The sequence below is a fragment of the Choloepus didactylus genome, chromosome 1 (assembly GCF_015220235.1).
Source record: "Choloepus didactylus isolate mChoDid1 chromosome 1, mChoDid1.pri, whole genome shotgun sequence".
Lineage (NCBI taxonomy): Eukaryota > Metazoa > Chordata > Mammalia > Pilosa > Megalonychidae > Choloepus > Choloepus didactylus.
The window spans coordinates 113,070,887-113,092,505 of record NC_051307.1 but is presented as its reverse complement, the minus strand read 5'-3'; the positions used below and the strand labels follow the sequence as shown (position 1 = coordinate 113,092,505).

General features: G+C 35.3%; 1 protein-coding gene and 1 non-coding gene across 18 annotated transcripts in view; both read right to left on the bottom strand.

Annotated features, from left to right (window-relative positions):
• PEX5L (peroxisomal biogenesis factor 5 like) overlaps positions 1-21,619 on the bottom strand; it is a 238,399-nt gene that overhangs the window by 95,018 nt on the left and 121,762 nt on the right. For 8 of the 17 annotated variants that reach the window (XM_037839987.1, XM_037840022.1, XM_037839940.1 and 5 more), the window contains one exon: positions 6,893-6,997. The exons of 5 other annotated variants lie outside the window; for them this stretch is intronic. In XM_037839987.1, coding sequence (XP_037695915.1) covers positions 6,893-6,997 — 105 coding nt within the window. Of the gene's footprint in view, positions 1-6,892; positions 6,998-9,303; positions 9,370-21,619 lie in introns of those variants that run through there. 4 more of the 17 variants (XM_037840003.1, XM_037839972.1, XM_037839978.1 and 1 more) reach the window with 2 other exon arrangements.
• LOC119510393 lies at positions 14,139-14,242 on the bottom strand. The gene has a single exon (XR_005211912.1). It is a non-coding gene; the product is annotated as a U6 spliceosomal RNA (small nuclear RNA).

The window sequence follows — 21,619 nt, the reverse complement described above, 5'->3', positions numbered from 1 at the left end:
CTCAGATGTTTTTGTCAGAGGAAGAAAGAATGCCAGAAGGGAGACTGTTCCCAGAGTGACCACTAAGGTGTGGCCTCTCCAGTGTTTTCCTAAAACTCTTCTTCATAGGACTCTTTCTCCTCCTTGCCTAGTGTCCTATTTTTGACTATAGTTCATACCTGGGCTGATAAAGTTGCTATGACTGCCCAGCTCCTACAACTAAGTGCAGTTTTCTTCCAAAGAAATAAATCAAGGAGGAAGTAACAAACTACTTGGACTCAATATTTTTCAAGTTGGAGCACAGTTTGGCTGTTGGAAGATGCTTGGGGGAGGAGAGTGGGATAGTGGCAGGGTGCAGGAGTGAAGAAAACGAAGGCCAGAGTACAGATAGCATGGAAAGGTAAATTGGGAACTGAAAGATTTTTGGTTTTGATGGCAATATGGAAGATGATACAGGAGCTATTAAGAAGATAAAGAGAACTTTTCTTACATGCTCTGAGGTCAGAGGCTATGGCTACTCATATTTATGTCCTTCACAACTCCAAACAGAAGGTCTACATACAAAAGGTATTCAATAAGTGGTTATCAAATGGAACAGTGACTTTGTGGAAACTGAAGACATAAAAATGTCTGTTTCATACAGTCTAATTTTGAACTGCATCTTCAGTTGGATAAATTCAGTGATAATTAGTTTAGTCATACTAATTCTCATTTTATTTTTATTTGTACAGATGGGAGTAGCTTTTCCCATGGGCCCATTCTTCATTTTCAAAGTTTACGGGTTTTCTATTGTGACTTAAAAAATAAATCTTTTAGATTTTAGAATAACACAGGAAAATTTCAAACTGAACTGGACTCCCCCAATAATCCCGCTAAACTTCACTTCTAAATTGTATGCCATTTATTTTTCCCTTGTTCATTGGTAGGAAAAGGCTTACTGACTTTCTCTTAGAATTATTTCCTTCAGTTGAAAATACTTTATGAAATTCCCTTATGTAATCCTTTTGGTACAGAATACATTTATGTTATAAAAATAATAAAAAGTGAGTCAAAGGTTTCCAGTTTTTTAAATAACTGAGTTGGAGTGATTGTAATTTTGGTCCAATCAGATTAACATAAATGAGTTAAAATTTTCCCTGCTTCATTAGTTGCTAAGGTCCTTGTCTCACTTGGTTTACATTTTTTTACTTCCAATCGTTATACTACTCTGACCTCTTCTCAATATTTGGCCCTCTGATGGTGACAGATTCTTACTTCCTAAGGATCCAGTTCTACCAGCCAGTTATCTGGAAGCATTCTCCAATGCCAGGCAGCAGTGCCTTCGTTCAATGCCTCCTCATTTGTGTACTCCACCCAGTACTATGATCTTAGTTTTACTGTTTTCTTCCCCACTATACTGTGGCTGACATCCTTGAGGGTAGAGAACCATCCAACTAATTTTTGCAGCCAAAGTAGTTTTTAAAATATTGACTGATTTTATACAGTCGAACTGAATGGTGAATTGGAAAAAGAATGATTGCATGGTCACCCTTGATTTCATACTAGGTTTAATCAATTCACAGAGAGGTCAATGGCCCTCAGGGATGTTTACCAATTTCTGGCAGTTTTTAAGCCACAAATCTAAGTTAATTTTCCCCCAATGTCACATCTTTTAAACGTTCGAAAATCTATGGAAGCTCAAGGAAAATTTCCAAATGCAAGGGTATAAAGGTTTCTACCAAGAAGTCAAGAGTATGAACAGTGGGTGCTTAATTGAGAAAAATTGAAATAAAGGCCTAACCCTTCCCCCTGTCATGGACTGATGCAAATGAGAAGTCAGCAAAATAATGCTACTGCCCTCTCAGTGATTTTTAACCAAGAATCAAATCCGGAGTTTTTGAGAGAAAACCTTTAAGTGGTCAACCAACATGGAAACAAGAGGAAACAGCAGAAGTAAGAAGTGAAAAGTAAGAAAAAGTAAGTAGACAGGTGAGAGAGCTGGCATATGTGGGCTTCTTGTCACAGGCTACTGAATCTTTACCCTGTCCTGGTAAGCACAGGTTGTGAATGAAATTTTTGATCAGAGGTCTTTAACTTCTGATGTATTCAGACTGATCAGTTGATATGGTTAATATTAGCCAGCACGTATCCAACTGGTTCTTATTTTACATCGATACTGAGTTTTGTGTTATACAAATGCAGACTATATATCCAGCTCTAATGAATCACTGTCTGTCTTAAAACTATCTGACAATACATTTACCTTAGTTAAATTTGAATTTCTCTATTTTCAATATTTAAAAAAATTAAATTTTTATATAATCTAAGCTACAGGGGAATATTTAACCAAGATAAAAGGAATATATTTTTCTTTTAAATCTGCCAGTCACTTATACTCTAGTGTATGTTGATAGTGATTGTTTTGACTTAATTATAAATTTATTTATCTTTAAAGAAATATATTGTTTAGATTTTTCATTTAAAAAAATATAGAGTTAAAGATCTGTGGTAATAACTTTTATCACTAAGAGTTAACCACAAACTAAAATACATTTTAGATCTTACAACAAGATCTGTAAAAGATTACCCCATACTTCAGATTGATGATCTTGAACTGTCATTTTAGTTTAAAATTAAATATTTTATTTTATTTTTAAGTATTTTGGTCCCTAAAAACTTTAAAAGTTAAAATATTGATGTTAATAAGTGAAAATAGTTGACACGACGCACATCTCATACATGTAATGTTGATTTTAAAACTTTTGTAATAAAATACCATGACTTTTTACCTCATTAAAATAATAGAAAATTTCTAAGATTGTTCTGTTTCTATGTGAATAAATACATAAATATTCTTTTAATATAAGATAAAGGTGTATCTTTGTGCATTTTAAAAATTCCTTTAACTATTTGTGATTTGGTTGATCTAAAATGTGTCATTTGTTACCTAGGTTTTTGTTTAAAATTTTGTCATTGAACCACTTGTTTAGTGCTTTATTAGTCCTATCTAAGCTCAGGAATTTATGCAATTCCCATCAAAACAGGAACTATCTTGTGAAAGAAGTTCATAAAGAATATCAAAATTAAGTTAACTGATTAATCTCTTGAAAAAACAGGACAACTAAACCCCACAAAATTTAATTTCTGTGAGCTAACAATACTAATTTTTCCACCCCATCTCCCAATTCCTATAGGTGGGTCTCAGTGAATTTTCTTGTGAAGGATAACCATGTGGTAGCTTTCAACTCTCTGGCTTGATCTAAATGTCAACCAACAGACCACAAATATTTTCCTGAAAGGATAGTTAAAAAATGTGAAATTATTATTAGGGAAATGAAAAGAATCATAGCTTTGGTGGTACTAATACTAAGACAGGCAGGAGAACGTAATCAAAGCAATTGCTTAGAGTTGGTAATAGAAACCCAAACAAGGCCTTGTTCAGTAGCCTTTAAGTAAAGATTATTCTTCCAATCAAGGACATTACTCTTTTAACCTTTATCAAACACAAAAATTAAGAACATATTGGCCTATCAGGGATGGAGACAGATAGTTAGAAAATGAAGGCCAAGTTTGGAAAAAAACCCAAAGAGTTCCTTAACAAGAAGAGACCTGGAACATGTAGTTTTAGGACATTGTATCCCACAAGCAAAAAAATATGGGACATGTTTTGTTAAAAAAAAAAGTACCAAGGAGATGTGGTCAAAATGAAAGTTTCTGAAGGTTCTTTATGAGAAAGAGATATTCTCTTAAGTAATTTCATTCTCATAAAGACTACTAAATTTTTTTCTATGATATATTCAATTTCCTGGCACAGTTTTTTCTTTTATCCTCAGGTTAGATTTGTTTTTACTACTACAGTTTGAAAGCAGCACTGTTTGATAGATATATAATGAGAGGTTGTCATTTAAAATTTTCTAGTATCCACATTTAAAAAATTTTTTAAAGGTGAAATTAATTTTAATAATTATTTTATTTAACCCTGTGTATCCACAATATTATCATTTTAACATGAAATAATATAAAATTATTAATTTGATAGTTTACTTTTTTTTGTATTTGTCTTCAAAATCTAGTGTGTATTTTACACTTAGAGTACATCTCAATTTGGAGTAGCCACAAAATGTTTAATAGCTACATGTGGCTCGTGGCTACTGTGTTGGACAGTGCAGGTCTAGAGAGATTCTTTGTTTTTTTCCTTAAAGACTCGATAGTCTACATATTTTTTCTTCTTCAAACCTTTAATCATTGCACACTTGTTTACTTAATGTTTGTTTAAGTGTTAGTCTAGGACAGCATGTACCTGAGCTTCTATGTAATGATGCCTGACATATTGTTTGTTAAAATATAATCAACAATTATATTAAACTAAAAAGAGCAACAATCAGGGATGCAACAATTTCTGAGTTCAGGTCATGTGGTCAATTATTCTGCTTTGTTTTGTATAAATGGCTTCACTATAGTGTGTTTGGCTAAATCCCTCTGAAAGTTGAGGAACATGTTACAACACTCACATAATACAAAAAAAAAAATGCTTGAACATAGAACTATTCTACACTTACAATCTGTTGATTGAACAGTTATGGGCTCAGTGTTTCAGAGACTAAGATCTCAATGATTGCCCCAAAAACATTGAAAGAGCAGAAATTAGCTTCAGACACATCTGGAATCCATGACATGAGCAGCTGGCATTGACATACCACTGATGAAGATGAGTCGATGTATTCAGCAGTATGTAGCACTATGTTATAGGGGCTTTACAGTAGACACCGGGACAAACATGTTTCAAGACACTAATACATTCACACAGGATAACGAGTAAGAATGTGGTATGGTACACAGACTGGATGCTGTGGTCGCCATGGGAAGTACTCACTTTTTCAGATCATTCTGCTTCTTTTGGGTTTGTGCACGCCACTGGTGCATAGCAAGGAAGAAAAGCCACTTGTGTATAGTGGAAAAGTATATCAACTAATAAAACTGCATTTGACTGAGAAATAATTGTATCACAGCTGTCACTGAATTAATTCTGAAAAATTATCAACATAACAGGTGCATTGCATTTTTATGAATCAGAACTTTGTTTGCTGATTCATAAACTGGCCAGTATGCAACAAGAATACGATGCATCAAAGAGAGCATTATTTAATCTTCATGCAGTAAAATTTTAACTAATACCTCAAAAACAGTTAATGCAATGTTAGACAGAAATTAAAGAAGGAACTTGGTACACAGAAATGTTCTGAAAAATGGTAATTATCACAATTTCTTTTATAAATTAAAAAGTAAAAAATATTATTTTGCATTACATTTTGAATTCAAGCTTAGGCGATACTGGCACTTTTGGACAATTGAAAAGGATTACTGGAAAGCACATAGTAATGTATGGTTTCAGGGAAAAAGAATTTGAGGGTCAGGGAGTCTGTCCTAAATTGTGATTCCTGAGACAGTATGTTGCAGAGCAACTGTGCCAATTGCAAATTTGGATAGGTCTTATCTACTGATTGATACGACTCTGTCATTAGCTGAAAACGCCAAGTGGTTGTCTCCTTTCAAGTAACATTCACCTGAGGAACTATGGGCTGAGAATCTTGGATGTGGGATTCTACAAAGGTCTGACTCTGACAGGCAGGAGATCAATGTAAAACACTATGTATGTTTTACTATATATATTAAGTAAAGAATGGAGAACTTGGGTAAATATCAAGCAAATTTCTTTTCAACTGCTACTATGTGTCATTGGAAAGAAGCTCTTTTTTGTGGATGAAAACTGAAAACACAAAATGTATCCCAAAGTCCTGGGAATATAAGTTTTTTTTTAATTATTCAAATTTGATGTGATATGTTGTTATATAATTTTCATTACTTACAACATAGTGTTTAGAATAAAATAAAATCACACATGTTGGCAGCAGCTGGAGATAAGATCTGCTGGTATTCTAAAAATAAGTTGCCATAATTTAGCTTTTCATATAGATGCCTTTCATGAGGACTGTAAATGGACATTTTTCTAATTCTAGATATGTTTATATAATCAGAATTGAATCATTGCATTAGGGAGAAAATGAAATGTTTAAAATAACAGTCTAATCTAAATTATAAGATAAATGCAAGTAAAAATATTTTTCATTTAAGAATTTAAAACTGGTAATTCCACAGAGTGGTGATGAATATATTATAGATATTTATGTGGATTTTACAGGGTGTTTCAAAAGTCCCTGAGGACATACAGTATTCACAGTCTCAGCGTGTCTTTGCATACAAATGCAAACTTTGTTTTCTCTGCTTGTTATAATAAATGCTGAAAATGGCCAACATGTGCTTATAATAGAGACGATATTTCTGTTGTCAAGATCACTGAATATAAGAAGTCAGAAATGCCATTTTCTGCATGTAGACTCAGGGACTTCTGGCTCATTCCTGTAAATTGGCTATCCACATAAATATGTATAGACATATATGTAGTATGCATAATCACAACATAAATATATTTAACATTTAAGATAATTTAGATATTCTACTGGTAAACTGACATATGTATAAAATATAACTTGTATTTATTCATAGGAATTTGAGTATTTTTTTGGTTGTTGTTCAAATATACCATTGGCTTAACTGGTATTTTTTCCCAAAGTTATTATCAAGACTTCTTTATAGAGAAGCAACATATTCCACTTGCACATACATTTTCTTTTTTTAAAAGACTAAAGTTGAGTAATGAAAATTAATATCCATAAATAAGTAACTTGATGGAATTTTCCTTTTTTAATATCAATTTTGGTTTTCATTTTATATTTGATAATTGTTTCCGTGAAACTGTCTTTTTAAAAAATTGGTTCAAGTTAATTTCTTTTTCTTTTGGCTAGTTAAAAATCACACAATGCCTGATATATTAACATATGTCAGCTTCCTACAGGAGCCCTATGGGTCTGCCCACCTGTGATGTCATAGTAAGGAGGGGCTTTTCTTCAGCAGACTCCTCCCTCGGTATCTCCTTCATCACCATGGCAACAGCCTTATCTGCCGCCCTAGAGCCTTTTCCCTACAACAGTGAAATCAACAATGACTTGTGTCAGGAGAAATCTTTAACTTATTATTTATTACAAATAGTCTAATGTTTAAAGATCAGTCCAACATAAATGAAGATATAGGCTGCTGAAGTGAATCTTGAGGCTTTTGGCTGAGGAGAAAACACACAAAGTCTGAAAAAAGATTATTTGTGAACTTTTAGTTAGCTATTTTTTCACCTTTACAGCTGATATATTATATTTAATTTTAACATAGTATTTTATATGTGTAATATATTTGAAGGCAATTTACATAACAAGAGCATAATTTTTATAGTATCAATTTAGAAAACCTATGGATTGCCTGCTATGTTCATTTATAAATTATTACTATATAATCCCTAAATATTTTGAATGGCAATGAGGAGTCTGAGCCAGGGGTTAGGATTTGGGTCTCTGCTAAGTGGCCTCTGGTGGTGGTGTCATTTTTTGAGGGGATCAGGCATAAAAAGAGTAAAATTTATCATGAAAGCTCTAAAAATACTCCAGTGGTCTGACATTAAAGGAATTCACCCAGCTCGTTTTGTGGAGATAGTATGACCTTTGTGGGGGGGGAGGGGGGGGAAGAAAATTGCAACTCTGAATGTTTTTGAGACAAAAAAAATTTAATTGAATTTTAGAAATGTATTTTAATTAGAGAATCCTTTAAGTCCAGATGAAGTAAAAGTTGCTTAAGAATTGAAGCACTGATACACATATAAATCAACAAATCCTACATTGTTTGTCTCATGCAAGCAGAATTATGGACAATAAAGAGATAGGCTAGCTTTCTGTCTTTTGAGTTTACAAGATTAGTACATTTTTGAGAGTACATAAGGCATAATGGAAAAAACAACAAAGTAAAATAGTTCCTTCCCAGCCCAATTAAAAACATACTATGTGAAAATTAAATAATCTAAATACTTTCGAAACAAAAGGACTCCCATTTTCTCAGGTCTCTGGGCAGAGCGTCCCAGAGAAAATAATTTTATCCTAAGTGTATATATGAATATTTGTGCTGTAAATTTACTTAAAATATAAATGTAGCATATAGGGATATCATAGGCAAATAAAAGTGGACATAAAGGGGTTCATAGTCTGGAAAGGAAATTAAGAGCTAGGATCAATATTAACACCAGAGGCTAATAAATCTTGATAGCTTCCATGCAACGAAAAATGATAGAATGACATCATTGCTGTGGGCTTCCACAGGGCTTTATGTATCTAGAAGGCAGGTTTACTCTAGGAAGGAAAGCATTGTTCATTTTCGTAGGTGTTACCTTTCTAACATGTAAGCCAGCGACAGCTTTTATTTATAAGAGGAACAAAAAAAACTTTCTGGATAGTTGCTAGATTTTTAAAATGTGTGAATCTATTTTACAATGCTGAAAGTTTGTTTCGACTTATGAACTAGCATTATTGAATGATAATATTGTGTTATTTCCCAGATGGAATGTGAAATATAGAGATTTTATTCAGCATATATAACAGTGTAATTTTCATATGTTTTCTGAAAGGTTATATGGTCACAATCTTTAGAATAACTGATTTCTGGAAGCATAAAAGGAAATAATGATCCACTGCATAACAAATTGGGGTGCAAACTGATTCCAGGTTTCATCTTTAAGCAATGTAAACTTCCTAAGGTAGAGATGCATACAGTTCTATATTCTGGGAAAAGATTTATTATGGCACTATTAAACTGTTTTAACATTTTTCAAAATATAAAAATTATTTGTATGACACATTACATATTATAAGCTTAGTATATCTTTATAAGCTACACTCATTTATAGATGAATTGTACTTTATAACAAATATTTTTGCAGCTTATTTTTTTTTAAAGAGCAAGATAATCTGCGAAGAATTCTTTCCATGCTCCAAGAAGTTCTAATAGTATAGCAATAAACAAGGTGGCATGCTTATATCTAAATTCCTAATATATTTAAAAGAGCAAATCTAATGTTACAAGGTATAATTTTGAAAAATAATAACAATTCAGACTCTTGGGCTAAGAAAAACAAATGTTAATTGATAAGCATCTTAAAGATTTCAGGTCAATTTATCAATCTACTATGTACTTGAAATGCTACCAATCTATAAACTACATATATATAGTTTTCACATGTGCAACTCTAATAGCTAGAATTAGCAACGGACATGCCATTTCACTAAAACAAAAACAAAAACAGAACAAAAATTAGTCCTTTCATGCTGAACTCTAGAACAAAGCAGTGGTCAGCTAGAAAGGATATATAATAAACACATGCGGTGCTTTTTATTTCTTGCAGAAAAAACCCACCAAAGCCAGGGTCAGGTCACTTTTTTGAAGACAGTGCCACTTTTTCTTCAAGGTTACACCTACTACCTGAAAAGAGTCATGACACCCATGTTAGTGCCTACTAGCAACTTTTGTTCTTTACAGCCTTTTGGCTTTTGAGATAATTCCCCGTGAGCCTCACTGTTTTATAAATGTGGTATGGTCCGAGATCAGAATGGGAAGTTCTGCCACGGTTCTAGGTATATTGTCTAAAACCCCTGCCAAAACAAGTAATTACACTAGTCTATCAAAACACGTTTTCCTGCCAGATTGTATTGCCACTTCCACCTGGTATCTTAAAATCAAGCTGTGTTATTTCTAACTCATCCATTTATCTTATGGGATAGGCTTCTAGAATTAAGAACCTGGTTGATAATTGATTTGGCAATTCATGAAACTGTACAAGTTTGCTTATCAGCAGCTCTGCAGGCTGACAGTAATACAACCTTGTAGTTTCTTTTTTGAGTCAGTGACTTAAAACACTGTAAGAAATAGATACACATAATTACTCAGACTTCAAACTCAATTTTCTAAATATTACCACACAAAGGGTCAATAAGGATCTGTTATTTGAAACAACATGAAGACAGCAAAAATAAAAGATACACTGAATGTACTCATGAATATAAGTGGATTTGACTGCATTACATCTGCTTGCTTTTATGTCATTCTTAGCAACAACAGAAAAGAATAATGAAATTTTAGAAGCTGGTCATCACATCGTGACACCCTCCAGCAACAATTTGTCTATTTATTTTCAAATAATATTTCAAAATCACTTGTTTCTCCCCACTTCCCTGTTGAATTTCTTTATAGATAATTCTGACTGGAAAACTATATCCACATAAGGGGAAAATTCTATACTTCTTGGTGCTTCTGTGGAAAATTCTTTGTATTTCTCTTTTATTCCTCTCCAATAAAATACATATTAAATGATAGCTTCTTAAACATTTAATCATTTTTGGGAATAAACTTTTTTTAAAAACTTCTGTGATAAGACCAGGTATAAATTAACAAAACAGCACAGAAAGTATAGCAAGTGACATTAAAATTTATTTAAAAAAACGAATTTTGGCGCTCTTCTTTTTTTTAAATATAGAATGCAAGAAACAGAGTGCAAAATATTGGAAGTCACAGGATCCTCTCAGGCTGGCTACCAGTTTGTGGCGCCACCAGACGTCTTCAACGAGGAGGTGTTGGCTCCTGAGCCATGTGCTATTTCATGGGGAAGGGAACCAAACTATTTTGAGAAGCTGCTATGCACTGGGCACTCCGGTTGATGTTTTATGTATTTTTATTTATGGATTTATGGGATCACACAGTCATTCTGTGGGGTAGACATCATCTCTGCTATGTGGTTGAGGATACTGGACTCAGAGACATGTGATTTGGCCAAGACCTCAAAGCTAGGACGTGGCTGAACTGGGATGAGAACACAGACCACCTCCCAAACCCTTTCTTCCCTCACACTTTGTTATCAGCATCCTCACTGACTGCTGTAATGTAGGTTGTTTATGACATCACCGAAGTTTGGGGCAGGAGCCATGTCTCCATATAATCACACAGACTGGCTCTAAGCACACCAGACATTTTTGAGAAAGATTTTCTTTCTTCAATCTGGAACTGGTCAATAAGAACCAGCCATCTGTAACTGCACTCACTTAGCACATTTTAAACAAAATGCTTTTGTTTGTTTTGTCTTTATGGAATACTCATCTAAGTATTTCATATTCACAAAATTCTTTTCATTCTGTAGATCTTAGTAGGTTTGAAAGGTTTAGCATCTTTCTAATTCTTCTTAAATGCTAACCAAATTCTACGAAATACCATCTTTACTAGAATTTTCCTGAGATCTACTTTGGGTGCATGAAATACTTGAAGTATGCATTTCCAAAGTTACATGGTCTGTTCATAAGCAATTTTCTAGTCGCAGATTCTGTTCATGCTGCCATGGAGACTGTAATTTAAAAACGACTTTTATTATTTTAATCTGCCAATAATGATCCATAGTCTTTTTATCAGTGATATTAACCAGCAGAAAAGGGGATATATTAAGTAAGGGGAAAAGTAAATACTACAATACTAGAAAAATCAGCTGACCCAATATTATCCCACACATGAATTTGAAAATAGCCTTCCTTTTATTTTGGTTATAAAAATTAATACATGTTGTTGCCAAAAACTTGGAGGGGGGAAGATATAAAGAAAATAAAAACCAATAATATTTTAATGCATGTTTTCCAAAATTTTTTATTTTATTTTTGCAATATTAGAGATCAAGCAAGATTTTTAGGATGGGTGTTTTAAGGATAAACCTACTACCATCAAGCTCACATGTGAATATATTGAATAGGTTTTTTTCATATATATGCACATACCTGTAAGCAAATATTTGCTGTCTATAAAATTTTGGTAACGTTGCTTGGAATGAAATGATATTCAGTTTTGTATATGTCAAAAAAATTATACATCTCCTAAATTCCAGACTGCAGACTTGAGCACCCATAGCAAATTGGCTGCAAAAAGGTTAATTTGCGATGGCTGTTCTCATCCTTCATGTGCAGAACCAGGATAACCTTCTTTTACTGAGGAAGGTAAATGTCACAGTAAGTGTCATGCTCTTTTTAAACTCCCAACAGGGGAAAAGGTCATGGTTATGTTTTGCAGTATTCTCTGTACACTGTGGATCCCTGCCTACCATTTGGTGTCCTTTCCTAGCTAAGTGTATCCCTGTAGATTTCTTCCGATGTAGACTAGGTTTCAGACCATGCAATTCTGGTTCTGTCACAGTTACTTTACACCCTGCCTCCCCCATACACACAGAATGTTTTGTAAGTTTTTAAAGAGGTATAAATAGAACTAATCTGGGCATCCTTGTCAATCCTTGTTTTTAAACATCCTGAAGTAAGCCACAGCTCTATGCTAGCATATTGAGAAACATGAACAGAATTCTCTTCTTTTCTTAATTAGAGACTCATATTTAGAATTCACAACTCATAATGAATTCACAATCGGTGCAGTGATCTTTTTTGTAGCTGGAGATAATGTGCTCTGATTCCTTAATAAGGATAGTCAAGTTGCAGCAAAGTAATCATTGCCTATTTTTAAAGAAGATAAGAGGGCATTAAAAACGGGGACTTCTAGTTGACCCTCTATGTTTTTCTCCTTTGCCATCTTTTTTTCCCCTCCATTTTTTTTTATTTTCCATATAACGTGTACTCTTCTCTAAGCCATCACCTTTTCTAAGAAGTCTTCTGAGATTAATGAGGAGTGACTCTAATTACATTCTACTACATAACTCCTGTGCCCTCAGTTTGTGTTATGTGTTAATTGGCACTTTTTGTTTTACTCTTCCAGTGTATGTGTGTGGTGGTGGGGAGCAGATGGGAGAAAATGGTCTTTAACTCTAAGCCTCCATCCTTGAAAGTTGCTGGGATTCCAGTCCGTCATATGGTTGGTGCAGTACTGCAGTATGACTTTTGTGCTCTGTAGTCTGTAGGCACTTTTGCCTTTGTGGGACCTTTCTCCTTAAAAAAATTGTTTTATTACTGCATTGGTATAAGGATGAATAGAATTCAGATTGGAATCATTACTACATATTCATTGTCATGGCAGTCATTTTTTCCTTCTGATTAAATGAGATTAAAATTAAAACACTGAAAGTTTCATATGTCCTAGGCGCTGTGTCTACCTGTGCCTAACAGGCCAGTTGGCCCTCAGTTGGTGACTTCTCATCAGTTGGGGTAGTGTCTCACTGCTGCTGTGCTGTCCCTGGAGCTGCTCTCTCGTCCCACACTGGGTGGTCTAGCTTGGTCTAGCCTGGTGGCTGCTGCCTTCCCTACCCCTGCATTTCTCCTGTGGCTGTTCCTGCCCTAAGAGGCCCCCTTGCTCCTGCTGCTGATCTCACATCTGTGGCTAGTTTGATTCTTGTTAAGGATTCAGAGATTTTCTCCTAACAGTGCTCACAAATATAATTGGGTATCCAATTGGTGGCTTTCACCCAGTAAGTAATGGTATAAAATAAATTCTATTTGGTGCCTTGTCATCTTGCCTGGCTAGTCATAAATTCCCTTTCTGAGCAACCACCCTGGTTAGCCCTGCCCTGGCATAACCACAACTAGCAAGGCATGTACTGCCATATGGTCTGGATAATAAAAGCTGCCTTCTGCCTCCCCAAATGGGAGGTACTTTCTGCTTCTGCCCTTTGCACCTCATAATTTACTAGCTAGGCATGGACTTCCATATGGCTAGGATGATAACAGCTGCCCTCAGCTTCTCTAAATGGCCCTTGCTGCTCCTGTTTATTGTGCCATATATTTTAAAGCTGCCAATCCCCAGAATCTGCGGGAAAGCCCTACCCCTCCCCTCTGGGTCACAATAAAGTTGAGAAGCTGGGACCCATATGTTTGCCACCCCACCCTACCCCCACCCCCTCCTGCTCCACTGGCCCTCACGGGAGCCTAGGTTACCTAAGCCCTGGGCCCCTCCACTGTGCTCATTCTCCCCTCTCTCCCTCCAGGCTCTTTGATCTAACAAAAGCTGCCCTTTCATGCATTCTGGCTGGCTGACTCTGAGTTTGTGTCTCATCACCTGAAGGACTGCCAGATAATGTCCAAAACACAGTAGTTCTTAAAATCCATCCTCAAGAAACCCAGAGCATTTTCTCTACAGGCCTGAGGATATGTAAGAGGCTCTTCAAATGTAACTTCTCCATCAGACAACAAGCCTAAGCATTTCATTCTCAGGGTACATTCCTGATCATCCAGGAGCTCTTCTGTGGAAGTTGAATCAACCTGGATCTTTACATTTTTTTTTTTTTAACTATGGAATGCTTCATGAATTTATGTGTCATCCTTGTGCAGGGGCCATGCTAATCTCTGTATCATTCCAATTTTAGCATACGTGCTGCCAAAGCGATCACTGGGCCTCTACTTTGATTTAAAAAAATTAGTCCTTAGTGACCAGAGTCACCGGCTGGTTCCAAAGCACTCCTCACCATTTCTTCCATCACACAGTGGGAAGCTTGAGGAATGCAGATTAAACTCTTCCCTGGGACTTTTTTATAATACTTCACAAATGTTCTCTGGCTAGGTCTCATCAATGAAACTGTCTTCAGAAAAGACTGTGCTTATTTCTTTTGAATTGTTTTGCATTATTTGGTATAGTTCACTGTAGGAACATAATAGTTACTTAACAAATATACTCAATAATATATGCATTGGATACCTGTGATGGTTAGGTTCATGTGTCAACTTGGCCAGGTGATGGTACCCAGCTGTGTGGTCAAGCAAGCACTGGCCTAACCATTACTGCAAGGACGTTTGTGGCTGGTTAATAAACCAGAATGCTGGTTTGTTAAATCATCAGTCATTTGACTGCAGCTGTGACTGATTATATCAATGAAGGGCATGTCTTCTACAATGAGAGAACTCAATCAGATGGATTTAATCCAATCAGTCAAAGATTTTTAAGTGAGACAGATAGAGGACCTTCACTTCTTCTTCAGTTAGCCAGAGAAGCGTTTCCTGAGGAGTTCATTGAACACCTTCATCGGAGTTGTCGGTTAGCTGCCTGCCCTACGGAATTTGGATTCGTGCATCCCCACAGTTGCATGAGACCTTTTTATAAAATCTTTTATTTAGATATCTCTTGTTCATTCTGTTTCCTTACAGAACCCTAATGAATACAATACCTTTCCCAAATTGTTTAAGATACTGAAATCATATAATCTGGCCAATTTCTATCTAATGCAGAAGGCTATTCTGCGTTAGATAGAAAGTGTTAATCTGGAAATATCTTTTAAAGAAATGAATGTATTATTTTCAAGTGCCAAAATAAAAATTAATTAAAATTAATCAAGTGTTGCCAAGTAAAGATGCTTATAATTTGCTATGAAGGACAGATAGGAGTTTTTTAAATTAACAAGATCCATTTGTCAACAAACAATTTCCACTTTGTTTGTTCTTTTGAAAAGGTTAAACATTCCCCCACCCCACTCTCACCATGACACTTACTGCCTGTTTGCTTAGCAACTTTCTCACTACAAATAGCCAAGGTAACATTACTTGGTCCTTATTCATTTACAACAAGTTCTGAAATAGTAGAGTTTTATCATAGGGCTTACTTGATTAATATGGCACTAAATTACTTGGAACCTATTTATCTTAGGCATAAGCTTTTCTATTATGCACCTTCAAGCAACTTTTGCAATCCAGGATGGTCTGGCTAAAAAAAAAAAGGTATTTTCTCTTGACCTCATTTGGCATTATATTAAGGATGACATAAATAATACACATTTGATAATTAAGAAATAAATTTAGAATGAGATATTGAGTTTACATTTCTGGTATGATAAATCATAACATTAACATTATATTTATACTTTGAGAGACCTTTGATTACCAGGTGAAATATGTAACCAAAAAATGTAGTCCCAATTTGAGGGTTACTGTTGTTTTGTCCTTAACTTTATGTCAAATATTTCAGATGATTTGCAAAACAGGCACCTTGTTTTTGCTTTTTTTTAGGAAAAGGGAAACAAGTAAAAAGCCCCACAAAGTTCTAAAGGTTACACGTGTCTCTTTTCCTTTTTGAAAAATTCTCCCCCAAACACAAGTACTCCAGACTGCTTGGATCTTACTTGAACAAATGGATGCACACTACCGATACTAGAGAGAAAGTAGAGTGCTGTGAGAATCATGCATTGTCAGCATAACTGGAGCATGTATGCTGCCACAATCTGAATGGTGGTAGTGAGGGGCTGGAACTGGATCCTCATGACAGGCTCACTGTCCCAAAACTTGCCCTTCTTGCAGCATGTGGCTCACAGAGCTGTCCAACAGAACACTGGAAGCACTTAACTTATGGCTGCCTGGGGCAGGGGATTACTGGCTGTATGACATACAGTGCCGAGCCCAGGACCAGGAGGAAACTGTTTCCTAGGGGAGAGAGGACACATATCCCTGCAAACAGGGGAATTCCTAGGTGAACTCACACTTGCCCAAGAGGAGAGGCATGCACAAACAGGAACAGGGAAACCCATATGCTTTGGTGGGGAGGTATACTTCATGCTTATTGTGTGGATTAGCCATGAAGAAAAGCACTCACACAGGTCAATCTGCAAGTACTGGGAAAAGTGTTTCCTTTTATTTTATTTTTATGTTTTTGGGTTTTGGTTAGCTCTGGCTTTCAAGGAAAGCTCTGTCATAACGCTAGCTGGATACAAGCTTAAGGAACAGATTCCTCAGAGCCTGAATTCTAGTGACCACACATTAAATATCAAAATGTCTTGGTTTCAAGAATGGAATTCAAAACATACAAAGAAACATGAAGCAATGGTCCAGACAAAGGAGAAGATTAAAGCATTGATGAGGAGGATCAGTCATGGGACATACCAGACCAAGACTTTTTTAAAATGGTACTAAATATGCTCACAAAGCTAATTGAAAACATGGACAAAGAACTAAATGAAATCAAGAAAAAGAAAGATGAACACAAAGAGACTGTCAATAGAGAGATGGAAATTATTAGAGCCCAAAAGAGCTGAAAGACCACAGTAACAGAAATCAAAAATTTCAAAGGGAGATTGGAGCTGGCAGAAGAAATAATCAGAGAACTTGATGACAAGACAATTGAAATAATCCAGTCTGAGGATCAGAAAGAAGAAATAATGAAGAAAAGTTAAGAGAGCCTGAGAAATCTGTGAGGCACCATAAATTGTAACAATATATGCACAATTTATAACATATATATATATATAACAATATATGAGAATTCCAGGAGAAGAAGGCAGAGAGAAAGGGGCAGAGGGAATATTTAAAGAAATAATGGCTTAAAACTTCCCAAATTTAATGAAAGACATGAATATACACATCCAAGATGCTCAATGAACTCCAAAATGCATAAACTTGATAGACCCTCATGGCGCCATGTTATAATCAAGCTGTCAAATGACAAAGACAGAGAATTCTGAGAGCTACAAGAGAGAAGCAATGTGTCACATACAAGGGAGCCCCAATAAGAATAAGTGCTGATTTCTCATCACAAACCTTGGAGGAAAGAAGGCAGTGGGAAGACATGTTTAAAGTGCTGAAAGCAACAAATTGTCAAGGAAGAGTTCTATATCTGATGAGACTATCTTTCAAAAATGAGGGAGAGATTAAGACATTCCCAGATAAATGAAAGCTGAGGAAGTTCATCACTACTAAAATGGCCCTACAAATACTCTAAAGAGAGTTTGGCAGGTTGAAAAGAAAGGACAAGAGACAATAGATGGAAGCTGCATGAAGAAATAAAGATCTCCAGTAAGGGTAATGACATAAGTAAATATAAATGCCAATACTACTGTATTTTTGGTTTCTAATTCTGCTTTTAACTTCCTACAGGTTCTAAAAGGCAAATGCATAAAATGTGATGATAAATAGTGCTTTTAGACTCATAATGTAAAGACATGTAATTTATGACATGAACTAAATAAAGGTGGGGGAAATGGAGAGGTACAATAACATAGTGTGTGTATACTATTGAAGTTGTTGGTATCAAAGCAAATGGGATTGTTATAGATTTAGGATGTTAAATTTAAGACCCATGGTTAACTACAAATAACATATCAGAGAATGCACAAGTACACAGAGACAGAAATAGAATATAAGTTTCCAGGGGTGGGGGGCAGGAAGAATGGGGAGTTAATGCACAATAGATATAAGTTTTAGTAATAGAGGGCTGTTAAGATACCACAACATTGTGAATGTGATTAATCCCACTGAATAGTGTGCCTGGGAGTAGTTGAGATGGGGAAGTTTATGAGTTTATGTTGTATGTATGTTTCCACAATAAAGACCAAAAAAAAAAAAAAAAAAAAAAAGCAACTGGAGACATTGACAATTAAATGCAATATATGATGCCAGAAAGTATCTAATCTAATAAGGGAGGAGAAAAGGTTCAAAAGAACATTATTGGAACATATTTAAAAATTGGACTGAAAGTTTTATATCAATGTTAAATTTCTTTAACTAGATTACTGCACTTATCCTATTACATAAGTGAATATCCTTGGTCTTGGGAAATGTACATGGCAGTATTAAGTGTTCAAGGAGAATGATGTATGCAGTCTACACTCAAATGTTCAGAAACTGGAATGATAAATAGAGAGACAGATAGATAGATAGATGGAGCAACAGCTAGTTGGATTCATAGAGAGATAATAGATAGAATGATATGGCAAATGTGCCAAAATGTTAAAACTGATGGATCTGCATATCTGGGCAGGGAGGTATGTTAGAGTTCTCTGTATGGAATTTGTATTATTTTTGCAACTGCCCTGTAAGTTTAAAAGTATTTCAAAATGAAAAGGTAAAAAATCTACCTCAAACAAATCGCAAGAAAGTATTACATCTTTGTAACAAATTTGAGGCCTTTCAATGTTGAAGGTCATTATTGTAGAGCAAAAAGATTGAATTTGCCTCCTTTTAAAACAGATACAAAGACTATGTGTTAAATACACTGTTACAAAATTACTGGATCTGAGACAGCAAGTTTATCTTGACGTCATAAGGTAGAAGTACACTGTATCTGTTTTCTTTCTAGAGGAGGACTATTGAGTAGTGAATTGGAATCATCCCCTAATTTATGAACAACAATTGTGGCCTTGGAACCTGATCATTCAGTAGCCTTCTTTGTGGCGTTCTTTATTTTTTGGCAGATGCAAGTGTTTTTTCCAGCTTGTTTCCCAGTCACCAAAACGCCTCAATTTTGTTGTTAGGAAAAGTAAATTACAGAAACTGGGTCAAATCCATAAGCTACTAGGCAAGAAGGTCTGCAGCTAAGGTACCCCATCTGCCTGACTTTCCTGATAAACCACTGCAAGAGGGGAGCTGAAGCTTTGGGAATCCCTATTCTAAAATTCTGGATCAGACCCTGGCATATTTGGTCATTCAGCTAGTCCTCTGGGGTGTCACTGACAATGTGTGGGTTGGCTCCTTCCAAATGCCTCTAGGTACCTTGGAAAGGAATTTGTCTCTCTCACCTTGCTGACGTGAGTTAGGGAAAGTAGAGACACCTCGGAGCCATGAGCCTAGTCAGTGTGCGGCCAGCACTAGTCAAAGTGGTTACAGCCTCCATTGTCAGTGTGGCTCAGGAAAAGTGATAGCCACGTGGCATGTTGGCACCGACACCACGACTAGAGTCAGAAGACAAATGCTGCAATCCCAGCTCTGCAAAAATTATTCTTTTTAAGCCTCCATTTACCTTCTGAAAATAGGGTGGTAATACATATATTAATGAATTTGTAAGGATTAAATGAGGGTGTATATATGAAAGCATTTCCCACAAAACCTGACACATAGTAAGCACTCAGTAAATATTCATTGACTATAAAATATTACTCCTAAGCTCATGAACACTGGCCTAATAGTCCTTATTAGGAAAGTGACAAAAGTTAAAACTTTACATTTGTGAGATTCATCCATGGAGTAAGCAGCAATAGCTCCTATATTCTTACCACTGTAGTCCATTGTCTGAACATACCACCATTTATCCATTCAATTGCTGATGGACAGATGGGTTGTTTCCAGTTTGTAGCTATTAGAGGTAGCACTGCAATGAACTCATATCCTTGACTTCAGTTTAGAAGCCACAGGGAGCATTAGAGGGGCAAGCAAGGGAAACAGAAACACAGATGTGAAAAGAGTAAAGAGATGTAATAACAGCAACAGAGACAGAGAATAATTGCAGTTGGATAAGAGGTCTTTCAACTTAGATAAATTGACATTGAGCATATTAAGAGGATAGCTGAGTCTCTGCAGCCAACAAGGAAAGATCAGGGTGAGGATGACTTAAATCAAAAGAGACTTAGGCACAGTAATCAAGAAGCAGAAGCAATGATGATGATTGTATAACTATAGAACATATATTGTGTGACTGTGTGATTGTGACAACCTTGTGACTGACACTCCCTTTATCCAGTGTATGGGCAGATGAGAAATAAAATAGAGACAAAATAATAAATAAATATTAGGGGGGGATAAAGGGTATGGGATATTTTGGGTTTTCTTTTTTAGTTTTCTTTTTTTCTTTATTTTGAAGTAATGAAAATGTTCTAAAATTGATGTGGCGATGGGTGCAAAATTATATAATGATACTGTGAACCACTGATTGTACACTTTGGATGGATTATACGGTGTGAATATATCTCAATAAAATCACATTAAAAAAAAAAAAAAGAAGCAGAAGCAAGACCAAGATGCTGAATGTAGCAGCCACTAGATAATGAAAAACCAGCTCTAATGAGTTGGCATTAGTAATTGAACAACTACCTCTGGAAAATTACACAGTGGCCCTACTTTTGTGCTTTAGTAAACCATTCAGAAAAATCAGAAGATAACTGTTTACCAAGTTATTTTATGTCTTTTCAGCTAATTCCTTTTGTGGTTTCTAATCTTCTGATTGAAAGAACTTCATAGATACTATAAACTGGATATTCTGAACCTGTGACCTAATTGTTGGGAAGAATTGTTCCAAAGAAATGCACACAAAAACGGAGTGCTCAGTCAATGTAGCAGGAGCTGTGCTGTCTCAAACTGAATTGAGGTTTTAGTCCTATCACCTTGACTTATAATTTAGGACTGCTTGGAAAAAATATTCTTATAAAAAGCAAATTTCTTTTGATTTCTAAATCTGAATGTTTCAAGGAAGTAATTTATTCCCATCTAATTGCATAAATTATATGCATTTTAGAGACTTCAGTTAGTTGACTGAAGTTAATTCAATTAGTATATACATATCTCAATTAAAAGTCATGTGCCACAAGTAGGTTTATTTTTCACAATCTCTTACTAATCTCTCTGCAGCAGAGATTTTGGGGCTTTTCAGCTTCATCTGCAGTTCTATGTGAAGACTGATAAATCAGTTTTTACTTGTTTTATTAATAAAAGGTAATTTGGCTATCTTGAGTTGATGGTTTCATGATTTAGCTGGGTGAAGTTATTTATAAAAATTAAAAAGCTTATATTCTTAAAAAAAAAAAAAACTATGGCTGTCAGATACAGCCTACTTTGTCCTGATTTACGTCTGAAGATATCAGCTTGCACTGAGGTCCACAGGGGACTTAAATGAAATTAGTACTCTGGAGTGTCAAAATGATTTAAATAAAGTCAGTTCCCTCTTTCTCATCACCAAAAATCTACAACTCATATTTATATTGTGTAGAAGATATACCAGTTCATTTTACTTTTATGTCAAACTTTCTGGCTGTAATCATAGACCTGATTAACTCCAAATTAGAACACTGTTACAAATATCA